This window comes from Rana temporaria, chromosome 3 (assembly GCF_905171775.1).
Source record: "Rana temporaria chromosome 3, aRanTem1.1, whole genome shotgun sequence".
Taxonomy (NCBI): domain Eukaryota; kingdom Metazoa; phylum Chordata; class Amphibia; order Anura; family Ranidae; genus Rana; species Rana temporaria.
In genome coordinates this window covers 333,790,037-333,803,748 of record NC_053491.1, presented here as the reverse complement: position 1 = coordinate 333,803,748, position 13,712 = coordinate 333,790,037, and the positions used below count along the sequence as shown (strand labels likewise).

The following is a 13,712-nucleotide window of genomic DNA, read 5'->3' as shown; positions in this document are numbered from 1 at the left end:
TTTGTAAGATCATTTAGGGATCACCAAATAAAGTTTAAGTTTGTATTTTCTTTTTAGCACCAGAGAGCCCATGATGACCCTGTGGCCCTCAAATATACCTTCCAAGAAGTCATTACTGCTGGGCCTGACACTCCTTCAAAGTTACGAGCTCTACAGAACAGGTGCCTGGTCCCAGGATGGTACTCCACTCATATTGAACGCTGGCTAAACCACTTTCACGCTAACCAGGTAACTACTGCCATTGTCTATTACAGTTAGCGTGTCTTTTTTGTAAGCAATGTTTCACAAAAGAAGTAATGTTCTCGGTTTAGAAAATTAAAGGTGCGCCCCAGCCAAAAAAAATCCTTTAAAAAGTTTCTAAAACCAAAACCGTAAAATCACTGTCTATGCCAGCCTTTCTCAACCTTTTAACCCTAGAGGAACCCCATAAATTTCAGGTCTCGAGGAACCCTTACGAAAACCAATTCATCATTGGTCAATAGGAACAATACCCCTTATACTGGTGGCCAATGGGAAGAATGCCCCTCTTAAAGTGGTGCTCAGAATGCCACCCTTAAAGACAACCAAAAATATATTTGGTGTCATGCTGCTGGCTTTGCTAAGTGATGCTGAACACAACGGCTGGAAACTGGTTCAAGACACAATGTAGATATTTGCCAGCACACCATGGAATGACATGAATAGCATCCAAACGGATGATTTATTGCATGATCACAACACAAGGAGAGTGCAACGTTTCGGAGTCACGCAGGACCCCTTCGTCGGGCATGTGAGCTGCCTGACGAAGGGGGTGCTGCGTGACTCCGAAACGTTGCACTCTCCTTGTATTGTGATCATGCAATAAATCATCCGTTTGGATGCTATTCATGTCGCTCTATGGTGTGCTGGCAAATATCTACGTAATGTATACGACAGATCCCTAAAGGCCAAGCCAAGATTTGATTAGGCCATCATGAGCGCCCTCCTATGTAAAAGTCAGTGCTCATTAGGGTGGCCCAGCACGAGGGCAACTTATGATATGGAGCAAAGTGTGGCATTAGAAGAAGAAAAGGAAATCTAAGCAAGAGGAAGGAGAGAAGGGTAAGGGAGTTGAAGGGATGGGACAGGCCCCCCAGTCTAAAAGGGCTTATCAATAAAAACTGGTCCAACCAGCGCTGCCAAATGCATAAGGAATTGTCCTGAGTGTCCAGTGAGTATTCCTGTTAGCTTTTCATTCACCAATGTTCCGTGTACTCGTCGTTTTATCTCCTCAAAGGAGTGGAATGGCATTTTCCACGCCTTCACATTTATCTGCTTGATGGCTGCAAAAAAATGGGTCACTATTGCACGTTGCCTTTTTGTTAGTCCCAATATATATGGGCTTATGAAACAAGACTTTCCATGCATTTTTACATATGTTTGATTTCAAAATCGTTTTGACCAGGGCATATAAACTAATCCACAGACATTTAATTCTAGGGCATGTATGTCCTCCATATATGCTTCATATTACCTTGGTTGGAACATCCCCGAAAGCAATGAGCTAGATATGTAGGGAGGTACTTTTGCAATTCTCACTGGGGTATAATACCATCTGAAAATAACCTTAAATGAGTTCTCCAATGCTACAACTTTCCACAACGAGCAGAATAGAGCCTCCAACATCTTGGACCAATCTTCAGGGAGTTGTGGGGTGCCAAAGTATGCCTTCCAGCATGAGCAATAGAAAGTCGTTTGGGAATTGGAGGCATTCAGAGTACAGTAATGAAGTGCTTGATTTTCATAATGGAAGCTGATCTAATCAGTTTGAAATTAGCATAAAATAGAAAAGACGCCCATGGGCAGGGCAGTATGGCAATTTATACAAAGAATGATTTTAAAATGACTGCAGCTGAAGTAGAGTTGTCTGAACTGTTTAAACTGCCTTTCTAAAAGTTGATTGAATGATAGGAATCCTTACTGTATCTTATCTTCCAGATACTGGTTTTAGATGGCAAGTTGCTGCGTACTGAGCCTGCCACTGTAATGGAATCTGTGCAGAAATTCTTAGGAGTTGCGAATCTTATGGACTATCACAAAACACTGGCGTAAGTACCTATGCTTTCTTACCTGGTTTCTACTGGGCTGCTAAGGATCGTGGGTCTTTTTGCAGTTCAAGTACATTAAAGTGGATGTAAACCCCCAACAAAATTTTTTTTTATGATGTCACAATGTAGAGAATAAGATTTCCTATCATCTGTGCCCAGTCTTGCCACACATAGTAAATCCAGCTCTGAGCAATCCACTTTTATTGTTCAGTGAAAATTAACAGACTTCCAGATAAAAACCTGTCTAAATAAAAAGTCCTTTCCGTCCCCTTGCTTCGAGTGACAGGGTTTTTACATATCTCGTGCACTAGCTTGGACACATGCACATTCCTGGATGTTTATCATAATATGGGGGGTGATCCACAGTTCATTGTGAGAGGTAATGTATGTCACTCGAAGCAAGGGGACGGAAAGGACTTTTTATTTAGACAGGTCTTTATCTGGAAGTCTGTTAATTTTCACTGAACAATAAAAGAGGATTGCTCAGAGCTGGATTAACTCTGTGTGGCAAGACTGGGCACAGATGATAGAAAATCTTATTCTTCTTATTTTTTGGGGGTTTACATAAAAAAAAAAATTCTCTACTGCATCCTGTGGAAGATCTGCATATGAAGCAGACGGTACTCTCCTGTAAAAACACAAATAATGATCACATTCATATAACAAGAGTAGTGGAGAATATGAGACTGTAGCTGTAAGTTCCCCTTGTAAAAGTGTGTTTTTATTGCTCTTATAAAATCTAAAATTGATCTTATTATATATGTTAAAGAGCAGCGTACTTGTTTCCAATCTGCATGCTTTTCACTTGGCAAGCCATGTCTATCATTAGGACTATTATATAAAATCCATAATACCAGCATTGGTGTCTTTTTTTTTTTTTTCCCAGGTTTGACTCCAAGAAGGGATTTTGGTGCCAACTTCTGGATGGTGGGAAAACCAAATGCCTGGGGAAGAGTAAGGGCAGGAAATACCCAGATATGGATTCAGATGTAAGTTTCCTATAAAAACTGCAGCAGTCTTTCAGTGTTGCACACTTTTGCAGTATATTTCCACTTGCAGAATTAAAGCGGAGCTCTGCTGAAAAAAAAATATTAAAAGCCAGCAGCTGCTGACTTTTAATATTAGGACACTTACCTGTCCTGGAGTCCAGCGCCGTCCGCAGCAGAGGACGAACGATCGCTCGTCACTCTGCTGCCCCCCGCCATCCTTGGTGAGGGAACAAGGAAGTGAAGCGCTCCGGCTACACTGCCCGGTTCCCTACGGCGCATGCGGGAGTCACGCTACGCCTGCCGATTGGCTCCCGCTGTGTACTGGGAGCTGAGTGTTCCCAGCAGACAATGGGGGGGGGCGGGAGGTGACGTCATGCCCGCAGTCTGCCCGGGACTGTGTGGCCGGAAGTGGGTGCAAATACCTCTTTAGACAGGTATCTGCACCCCCCTGAAAGGTGTCGAATGTGACACCGGAGGGGGGGAGAGTTCCGATCAGCGGGAGTTCCACTTTAGGGTGGAGCTCCGCTTTAACAGCAAACCATAGATTATAGATGTATAACCACTTTAGTACCTGATTAGTTGTTCCACTGCAAATTTTTAAGCAGTAGTTTTAGTTCGGATAGCAGATACTCAAAATCCTTTATCAGTGGGTTAAAATAAATGTCACTTTTACAGCAAAAAACAATTGCAGACTGCACATACATGCAGAAGCTTTTAGTGCCCCCACTATGCGAGAATATCAGACCGGCCAGATTGAGAAATTGAGAAAAGTTTAGTCACTATATGGTAGTGTTGGAGCTTTCGCCTTCTCCTTGCATTCCTATTGGCCAGTCATTGTGATGATTACTAATCAATATGTATGTGTAGGAAGTTGGGGGAGCAAGCTACACTACCAGGAAGTACTTCCACACGTCACCTGATCAGAATAGCCTAGCATTCATGCGAAATAGAGGCACTGAAAGCTGCTGCTATTGTGGGCAGGCACTGCTATACCTGTCGGCATCTTATTTCTGTTTATGCATGAAATTATGTGCAGCGCTAGTACAACCGACTGACTAAATCAAATCTGTGACATAATTATCATAAAACTTATTGAATAAACAGATTCATGCAAAAAAAAGTGTGAACGTTCCCAGTTATAACAAAGAAGTCTGTGCCGGATCATCCACATGTTCAGGAAGTTCCAGAGAAAACATGGTACAAGCTGTCTATTAAACCCTAGTATAGCACTGTCTGCACACAGCACTAAAGGGAAGGAATCACAGCTGTGACTCCTTTTTGTGTGAATTTCAGCTTGAGCTACTGAGCTATGCACACAGGCTTTTTAAAACAGAGGTGTCAAGTAGAGCCTGGAAACCATTTACAAAAGGAGCTGAGAGCACAATGTGCTGGCAGAAAATAAGCAGAACCTATTAAAATGAAATATTTTATATATTTTGTTTATACTGTAGTCTCGCATTCAATCCCTAGCCAGGGGCTAGCACTGGGTGTAGTTACTCCAGTGACTAATTTTTGCATGAGATCTTCATGTAATGGATTCAGCAATCCTCTAAAGCTTTCCCTAGACCCTCAGTATTTATTCAAACTTCTGGCTGTGTCACACAGCCATTTCCTGCCCTCGAAGTCTGACCATATTAAAGCTATTCAAAACCATACTATTGTTACCGTTAAAGGTGTTGTAAAGGTACAATTTTTTTTCCCTAAATAGCTTCCTTTACCTTAGTGCAGTCCTCCTTCTCTTACCTCATCATTTTGCTTTTAAATGTCCCTATTTTTTCTGAGAAATCCACACTTCCTGTTCTTCTGTCTGTAACTCCACACAGTAATGCAAGGCTTTCTCCCTGGTGTGGAGTGTCGTGCTCGCCCCCTCCCTTGGACAACAGGAGAGTCAGGACGCCCACTAACACACGGCTCCTTTCTCTATCTGCAACGTAGAGAGCGTCCTGACTCTCTTGTAGTCCAATGGAGGGGCGAGCACGACACTCCACACCAGGGAGAGCCTCACATTACTGTGTGGAGTTAGACAGAAGAACAGGAAGTGAGGATTTCTCAGAAGAAATAATGACATTTAAAAGCAAAATGGAAGGATGAGGTAAGTGAAGGAGGACTGCACTAAGGTAAAGGAAGCTATTTAGGAAAAAAATTGTACCTTTACAACCCCTTTAGATTTCTTGATTGCTACATTCTTATAAAGATTGTTTCGGCTGTCCACAAGTTGCAGATGAACTTCAGTGACTTCTAAGTACCTTATTTTCTTTCTCGTACATCACGGGACACAGAGCAGCATATTCATTACTATGTGGGTTATATGGAGTACCTTCAGGTGATGGACACTGGCAATCTCAAACAGGAAGTGCCCCTCCCTATATAACCCCCTCCCATAGGAGGAGTACCTCAGTTTTTTCGCCAGTGTCTTAGGTGTTGGTCATGGAATAGCTTGTCTCCTACATCCTTGGGATCAAGGCAGGCTAACCGGATCTGTCCAAGGTGCCTCAGAGCCAAAGTGGACAGTACCCGGGCCCCAAACCGTGGGGTTTTTGCCCATAATGCTTCTCTTTTTAGAGAGCTGGACCCTGGGCCCAGGACTTAGAACCTCTGCGGTACCTAAGGTAACCTGTTTGCCAGGGTGCTATATGGGCCCAGGACAGTGGGTTCCTTTTCAGGACCCCAGGGCCTGAAGGTCTAGTACGCCACCCACGGAGATGGGGGAAGATTGGACCGCTTGCTATGCAAAGTCCTGCGGCATGGAGCAGGTAAGAAAGGGGGGGCCTGCGGGACTTGGTTCGTCGGCAGGCTCTCTAGGGAGATCTTTGGGGGATGTGCCTGAGTATGCTCTTGCATTGGCAGTTTTGGGCCACTATGTCTATGAAAGAGACAGGATAGTCTATGTATGGGCTCCCATGTGTGATCTTCCTAAAGATATGTGTTGCATTGTAAATTGTCTGCTGGGCGCTGGGTTGGGTGCTTTCCCAGGACTGGGGGGTCAGTGACTCACCTGAGGCCTTACCTGTCTGGGTGCCATGCGGTGTCGTCCTCCAGCATGTCAGACGCTTCCGGCGTGGCCCCATCCTCCGCAACACGGGCGCGCGCCCTGTAATTTAGGCGCAGGGTGATGATTCGCGCCGTTGTGGAGAAAGGGGGGCGGGACATCTAGTCTCATAAAAGGAAGGGGCGGCCCTTCCTCTATGCTGTGTAGCTCAGTTGCTTGCTGAGCTTGAAGGAGGAGGACGCAGAGCGGCTGCAGAGCGGCTGAGGGCACCCAGTGGCGCAAGGAAGTATTGCAGTTCTGGTGAACAGAACTAGCTGTGTGGTTACTAGCCTAAAAAATTCCTTATACAGCAGATGGATACTTGCAATTTTTTGAGGGAAGACAGCATGTTTTCATAAAAAAAAAAAAAAAAAAAAAAAGGTTATTGAAAAAAAAAAAAAAAAAAAAAAAAAAAATATATAGGAAACATACTGATCTTCCCGTTTTGGTTTTTGGACGTTAGTTGTTAATACCGTTCCCTAAACCGTACTATTTCTTTCTCCTAGCTACAACCATCAAAGGTTGTAAGCAGGGGTACCTCGGTATTGTACCATGGCTTCCAAAGGTTCAGGATCAGGGGGTACAAAAGAAAGGGGCTCCCCCTCAGATTCTGACGGTTCAGATCGGCCTATGCCGGTACTTTCCCCACAGGTTATTACACCATTGGGCACCTTGGTTAAGCCATTAGGGAGATCTGGTGCTGAGGCTACATCAGATCCACCCAACCCTGTGTTTATCACAGAGAGTATGCTAGCTGCCTCCTTGGAGGGGCTAGAGAAAAGATTGGCGGCTATGATAGCCAAATCTACACCGGGTAAAAAGCGGACTAGGTCTCCGTTGCCTGAGTGTGGACCCTCAGATGCTGAGGTTCTCTCCCCGGGGGGATTTGAGTTGCAGGAGGATCATTTGGACCGGGACCAAATTGGTTCAGAGGTTGAGGGTTCGGCTAATGAAGAGCCTTGCTCGGCCTCCCAAGCAGAAAGCTTCTGGGTTCATTCTCTGACAGACATGGTCCACTTGGCGTTTAATTTGCCTTTGCCGGAACCTCAGGGTCCGGCCGTATCATCTTTAGGCTCTTTGAAAACGCCTCGCAGTAGCGCTGTTTTTCCAGTCCATCCTCTTTTAGAGGAAGTAATCTTCCAGGATTGGGCACGACCAGACAGAATCTTTTTACCACCTAAAAGATTTTCCGTCGTCTATCCTATGGAAGAAAAATTTGCCAAAAAAGTGGACTCTCCCAGTGTTGAATGCCGCCATCTCCTGTGTAAATAAGTCCTTGACTTGCCCGGTAGAAAACATACAGGTGTTTAAAGAACCGTGGTTGATAAGCGTTTGGAGACGCTTTTAAAAGCATCCTTTACTACGGCGGGTGCAGTAATACAGCCAGCGATGGCTACCATTCGGAGTTTGTCAGGCACTAACAGACCAGACAAGACAAATGCTTAAGGTTATTCCGGCCCAACAGGCGGAAGAATTATCTGATATTCCTAGAGCCATGTGCTTCGCGGTGGATGCTATAAAGGACTCCATCCAGCAAGCGTCTCGTCTGTCACTATTTTTAGTACATATGAGAAGGCTCTTATGGTTAAAGAACTGGGAGGCTGAGCCCCCATGCAAAAAGCTCCTGGCAGGGTTTCCCTTCCATGGAGAACGACTCTTCGGAGAAGATCTGGATAAATACATTCAGACTATTTCAAGTGGCAAATGTACACTTCTACCAGTAAAAAAGAAGGTCCGGGGACCTGCGTTCAAACGGCAGCTTCCCCCTGCTCAGGGGCCCGCCAATTCCAGGCAGTATCGACGGCCTCCTGCGAGATCATACTTTAACAATAAGCCACCAGGACAAGCCTTTGGAGGCAAGAAGCAGTGGTATCGTAAGCCAGCAAAGACAGCCCCTAAGTCTGCCTCATGAAGGGACGCCCCCACCCACGAAGGTGGGGGGAAGGCTGCGTCTTTTTTCGGAAATTTGGGAGACCGACATTCCCGACAAGTGGGTCCGGTCTTCCGTGGCCACAGGCTACAAATTAGAATTTCTAAGAATCCCTCCACCTCATTATCAGGAGTCGAGAGTGCCAGTCGAGCCGACAAAGAAGGCCGCCTTAATGGCGGCATTAAATCATTTGCTTTACCAAGGCGTGATAGTAGAGGTACCAGCCCAGGAACAGGGGCTAGGGTTCTACTCCAATCTGTTCATCATCCCAAAGCCCAACGGCGATGTCAGGCCAATCTTGGACTTAAAGGGATTAAATGCGTACTTAAAAGTACGCTCGTTCCGGATGGAATCCATGCGATCGGCAGCCGCCGCACTTCAGAAAGACGACTTTCTGGCATCCATAGACATAAAGGATGCTTACCTTCATGTGCCAATTTTTCAGCCACATCAAAGGTTTCTACGCTTCACAGTGGCTCAGCGTCATTTTCAATTTGTGGCACTCCCTTTCGGGTTGGCTACGGCTCCTCGAGTATTCACAAAGGTCCTAGCTCCAATTCTAGCCAACCTAAGAATCCAGGGGATCATGGTCCTAGCATACCTGGATGACCTTCTAATCATAGATCATTCATCTCCTGGCCTGGAACGAGCAGTGGCTCTCACGGTTCGATACCTAGAGAGGTTCGGTTGGGTCCTAAACCGAGAAAAATCAGCTTTCCAGGTTGGAATATCTCAGGCATGTCATTAGACACGGAACAACAAAGGGTGTTCCTGCCTCGAATAAAGGTCGAGGCTATCAAAGAATTGATACATCTGGTTCTAAGCAAGAGAGAACCAACGATTCGCCTATGCATGCGATTACTAGGCAAGCTAGTGGCCACCTTCGAAGCAGTGCCATACGCTCAAAGCCACACTCGTGTCCTGCAGGCAGCCATTCTGTCAGCATGGAGCAAAAGGCCACAGGCCTTGGAATTTCCGTTGCCACTCTCATCAAGAGTCCGGCAGAGTCTGTGTTGGTGGTTAGACCCTCAGAATCTACTGAAGGGAAAATCTTTCAGCCCCGTGACATGGAAGATAGTGACCACAGATGCCAGCCTGAAGGGCTGGGGAGCGATCTTGGATGGGCGCACTCGCCAAGGTACTTGGGCACAGGAGGAGAGTCAATTGCCCATCAATATCTTGGAGCTCAGAGCTGCTCGGCTAGCCCTCAAGGCTTGGACCTCCAAATTACAGGGGTTCCCGGTGAGGATACAGTCAGACAATGCCACGGCTGTGGCATATATAAATCACCAAGGGGGAACCAAGAGTCAAGCAGCTCAGAGAGAAGTGAGCTTAATTTTCCTATGGGCAGAGAATCATGTGCCCTGCATGCGGACTTCTTGAGTCGTCAGACTCTGTCGCCAGGGGAATGGTCTCTGCATCCGCAAATATTTCAGATAATTTGCCAGAGGTGGGGAATGCCGGACGTGGATATCATGGCATCAAGGCTCAACAAGAAGCTAGACAGGTTCATGTCCCGGACTCGGGACCCTATGGCCTGCGGGACAGATGCGTTAGTTTGCCCTTGGCATCAGTTCAATCTTCTATATGCCTTCCCCCCGTTTCAGTTACTACCCCGCCTGTTGCGCAGGATCAGGGTGGAGCACAAGCCAGTCATTCTGATAGCTCCAGCATGGCCCAGAAGGGCATGGTACTCACTAATCCTAAAGATGTCAGTGGGAGAACCTTGGACGCTTCCTCTACGGCCAGACCTACTCTCGCAAGGCCCGATCCTCCACCCTGCATTACGGCGTCTAAATTTGACGGCCTGGCGGCTGAATCCCTGATTCTTAGGGGTAGAGGTCTATCTAAACAAGTAATCTCTACCCTGATTAAGGCTAGAAAGCCAGTCTCCAGAGTAATTTATTACAGGGTTTGGAGGGCCTATGTAGGCTGGTGCGAGTCCAAGAAATGGTTTTCCCGCAAATATACCATTGATAGAGTATTACGTTTTCTCCAGCTAGGAGTGGATAAAGGCCTGGCATTGAGCACAATCAAGGGACAGATTTCAGCTTTGTCAGTGTGGTTTCAGAGGCCGCTGGCCACCCACTCGCTGGTTAAGACCTTCATTCAGGGGGTCTTGCGTATTAAACCTCCGGTTAAGTCACCACTTTGTCCGTGGGACTTGAATCTTGTTCTGTCAACTCTACAGAAACAACCTTTTGAGCCGTTGGCTGAAGTTCCTTTGGTTTTACTAACAAGGAAGTTGGTATTTCTGGTCGCCATAGTTTCCGCCAGAAGAGTGTCAGAGTTGGCAGCCTTATCTTGTGAGGAGCCATATCTTATTCTGCATAAGGACAGGGTGGTTCTCCGTCCTCATCCTTCCTTTTTGCCAAAGGTTATATCCAGTTTTCACCTGAACCAGGATTTGGTATTACCATCCTTTTTTCCAAAGCCCACTTCCAGAAAGGAAGGGTTGCTGCATACCTTGGATATTGTCAGGGCCATGAAGGCCTATCTTAAAGCTACAGAGAAGATTCGGAAAACAGATGTGTTATTCATTTTGCCAGATGGGCCCAAGAAGGGGCAGGCAGCTGCGAAATCCACCATTTCGAGATGGATTAAACAGTTAATTATTCAGGCCTACGGCTTGAAGAGGTTGCCTCCTCCGTTGTCAGTAAAGGCCCATTCTACCAGGGCCATGGGCGCCTCCTGGGCAGCACACCATCGGATCTTTATGGCTCAAGTATGCAAGGCGGCAACCTGGTCTTCAGTCCACACGTTTACAAAATTTTACCAGGTGGACGTAAGAAGAAATACAGATACAGCCTTTGGGCAGGCAGTGCTGCGGGCTGCGATTTAAGACCCTCAGAATGGGGCACCCTTGAGTTAAAATTTAAGTTTAAATTTAATTTTCTCAACTAAGTTGGATTTATTATTATTTGAGAGTATCTCTGAATTAAATCCTTGTGTCTTGGGAAGATTTCTCCCTCCCCTCAGTAAAGCATTGCTTTAGGACATCCCACATAGTAATGAATATGCTGCTCTGTGTCCCGTGATGTACGAGAAAGAAAAAGGGATTTTTAATACAGCTTACCTGTAAAATCCTTTTCTTGGAGTACATCACGGGACACAGAGCTCCCACCCCTCTTGTGGGGACCATTTTGGGAGGCATACTGCTTGCTACAAAACTGAGGTACTCCTCCTATGGGAGGGGGTTATATAGGGAGGGGCACTTCCTGTTTGAGATTGCCAGTGTCCATCACCTGAAGGTACTCCATATAACCCACATAGTAATGAATATGCTGCTCTGTGTCCCGTGATGTACTCCAAGAAAAGGATTTTACAGGTAAGCTGTATTAAAAATCCCTTTTTTTCCCTTCTTTCTTTGCAGTCTCACGCTTTCCTGACAGACTATTATAGGGACCATAACGTCGAGCTGTCCAAGCTGCTCTACAAGATGGGCCAGACTTTGCCCACTTGGCTACGGGAGGAGCTGCAGAACACGAGGTAGCTGTTGGCTGCTGCTTTTGGGACAAGAGTATGGTCTTACAAGTTTCTCCAGGGATGGCCAAGCAAAGACATCGACCAGGACCTATAGCCTATCCACTTGATGGGTGACGCTCGGTCACTTTAAACAGAAAGACTTCTGTTGAGATGAACATCTAAGGCCCTCGACTCCTAAAGGCACCGCACAGCCACTGAATCTCATCCCGCAGGGCCTGTTTTAGAGGCCTTGTTTATTCTGTGTAGGATCCCTGCTTGTAAGGGTTCCACTTTTGACTGTTGTACATGGACTCAACCACTTATTATGTAGTAAGCCCCAATGATTGAAAAACGTGGGCTACTTGTGAATCTTGAATAGGCGTGAAGAAAAGTCCAAAAACAACTTCAATGAACAAAACAAACTCTGACAATGTGGACTGGTGATAGATCTCCTAGCCTATCCATCTATAGACGGAAGTGCCACAAAGCTAAGAAATACCATGTATTTCACAAATAATTCCTGGTCTTCCCGAGAAGTGACTGCAGACGTTTCCATGTTGGTTCTTAGTGTTCTGTCCTGGAATCCGGAGAATAAAGAATGAACAACACAATTGATTGGCTGGGAGGAAAGCCCAGAATCTGTGTATTTAGTGTACAGTTTGGTGCTAGCAGTGTACTGAATTATTTACCAATTAATTTGCCTTCTGTGGCACTGGTATTGATACCGGTACGAAAGCTCTTTTTTTTTTTTTTTTCTTCGCCCTTTAAAAAAAAAAAAGAGCTTTTGGGGTCATTCCAGGTTAAAAACGGATTATCTGGAAGTATTTGCCCTTTTAGCTCTATTGGGAGGCGTAAGAGCCAGGCGAACAATTCTGTGACTTTGCCTTTATGGGATTCTGACTATGAGTATGTTGTAGCAATAAACCTTCAGGGATTTTTGGATGAAATGTTACTTTACATTGGAGTTTGCAAACCGCAAAGACAGGAAGGGTAATCACGTGACCTTAGCTGTGGTGTTAACATTCCCAGCATGCTCTGCTGATCTAGCTAGAGATCACATTTGCCTAAACCTGCTGTACAGTACTGCCTGTAAGAGTCCTGTGAACCCCAGTATTATTGGCTTATCTGTACATATGCCATTCCTTTAACCAATCAAACACTAACAAGACATGCTAATGTTTTTAAGGTGCAGTCCCATGTCACTGTATGTACTGAATGTGTAGGAAAACTCCACTCTTACCCTGACTTTAATGGCACCCATTACATATTTTGCCCTTATTGGTCCTTAGGGTATCCATTACGCCTAGTGGGAAATGTCCAGATTTTTCTGCCATGGGAGAAAATACTTGATTTATGTGGTGTTTAGCAGATGCACAGTATGAAGCAACCATGGGCAGTTTTGAATCTGAACTTGGAAATTTACTGCTAGCTTGCAGCTACGTTTCTAGAATCCCTCTAGTGGTCAGACACGGCACTGTACCAACTAAAAACAGGTCTTGTATGTCCACATGCTTCAAGTGAAAGTAAAAGAACATTTTTTTTTTCGTTTTGCAACGCACTGTAAATAAAATGGGGTCAATTTTTCTTTTATTTTTTTAATATAGTTTTCCCATTACCTTGTTCTTGTGTTCTATTCCTGCACTGTGTACATTCTGTAGACCAGGGGTCTCAAACCGGCACCCCTCCAGCTGTTGTGAAACTACAAGTCCCATGAGGCATTGCAAGGCTGACAGTTACAAGCATGATTCCCACAGGCAGAGGCATGAGGAGACTTGTAGTTTCACAACAGCTGGAGGGCTCCCAGTTTGAGACCCCTGCTGTAGACACCTTGCATGAGTTTCTTTTCAATGTGTGCATTCTTCAGTGCTTCCTAAGAGCCCTTTCACACCGGTGCGTTTTTGCCGCGTTTTTTCACGGTAAAAATAGCGCTATTAAAACGCTCATAAAACGCTCCCCATGCATCTCAATGGACCCTTTCACACTGAGGCGTTGCGCTGGAGGAGCGTTGAGAAAAGTCCTGCAAGCAGCATCTTTGGAGCAGATTTTGAGCGCTGAAAAAAACGCTCCAAAAACGCCCCTCTCCATTGAAATGAATTGAAACGCGGTAAGACCGCGGTAAAATAGCGGTGTTTTACCGCTATTTTAACGCTCCGCTATAGGTGTTTTCAGTGTGAAAGGGCTCTAAATGTCAGTTTTTACTATGGTGGTTACAGTGTTGCCAGTGCGCTGTAGGG

At 45.6% G+C, this 13,712-nt stretch overlaps 1 protein-coding gene and 1 long non-coding RNA gene across 2 annotated transcripts in view; one reads left to right on the top strand and one right to left on the bottom strand.

Moving 5' to 3' along the window:
• NDST1 (N-deacetylase and N-sulfotransferase 1) overlaps positions 1–12,425 on the top strand; it is a 173,707-nt gene extending 161,282 nt beyond the window's left edge. Inside the window, exons 12-15 of the mRNA XM_040345034.1 lie at positions 58–228; positions 1,957–2,066; positions 2,953–3,055; positions 11,387–12,425. Of these exons, the coding sequence (XP_040200968.1) occupies positions 58–228; positions 1,957–2,066; positions 2,953–3,055; positions 11,387–11,506 (504 nt within the window). The 3' untranslated portion in view covers positions 11,507–12,425. The remainder of the gene's footprint in view (positions 1–57; positions 229–1,956; positions 2,067–2,952; positions 3,056–11,386) is intronic.
• The window catches only part of LOC120932557, a 35,319-nt gene continuing 24,250 nt past the window's right edge, over positions 2,644–13,712 (bottom strand). The window contains exon 2 of the long non-coding RNA XR_005748013.1: positions 2,644–2,694. This is a non-coding gene — a long non-coding RNA (uncharacterized LOC120932557). The remainder of the gene's footprint in view (positions 2,695–13,712) is intronic.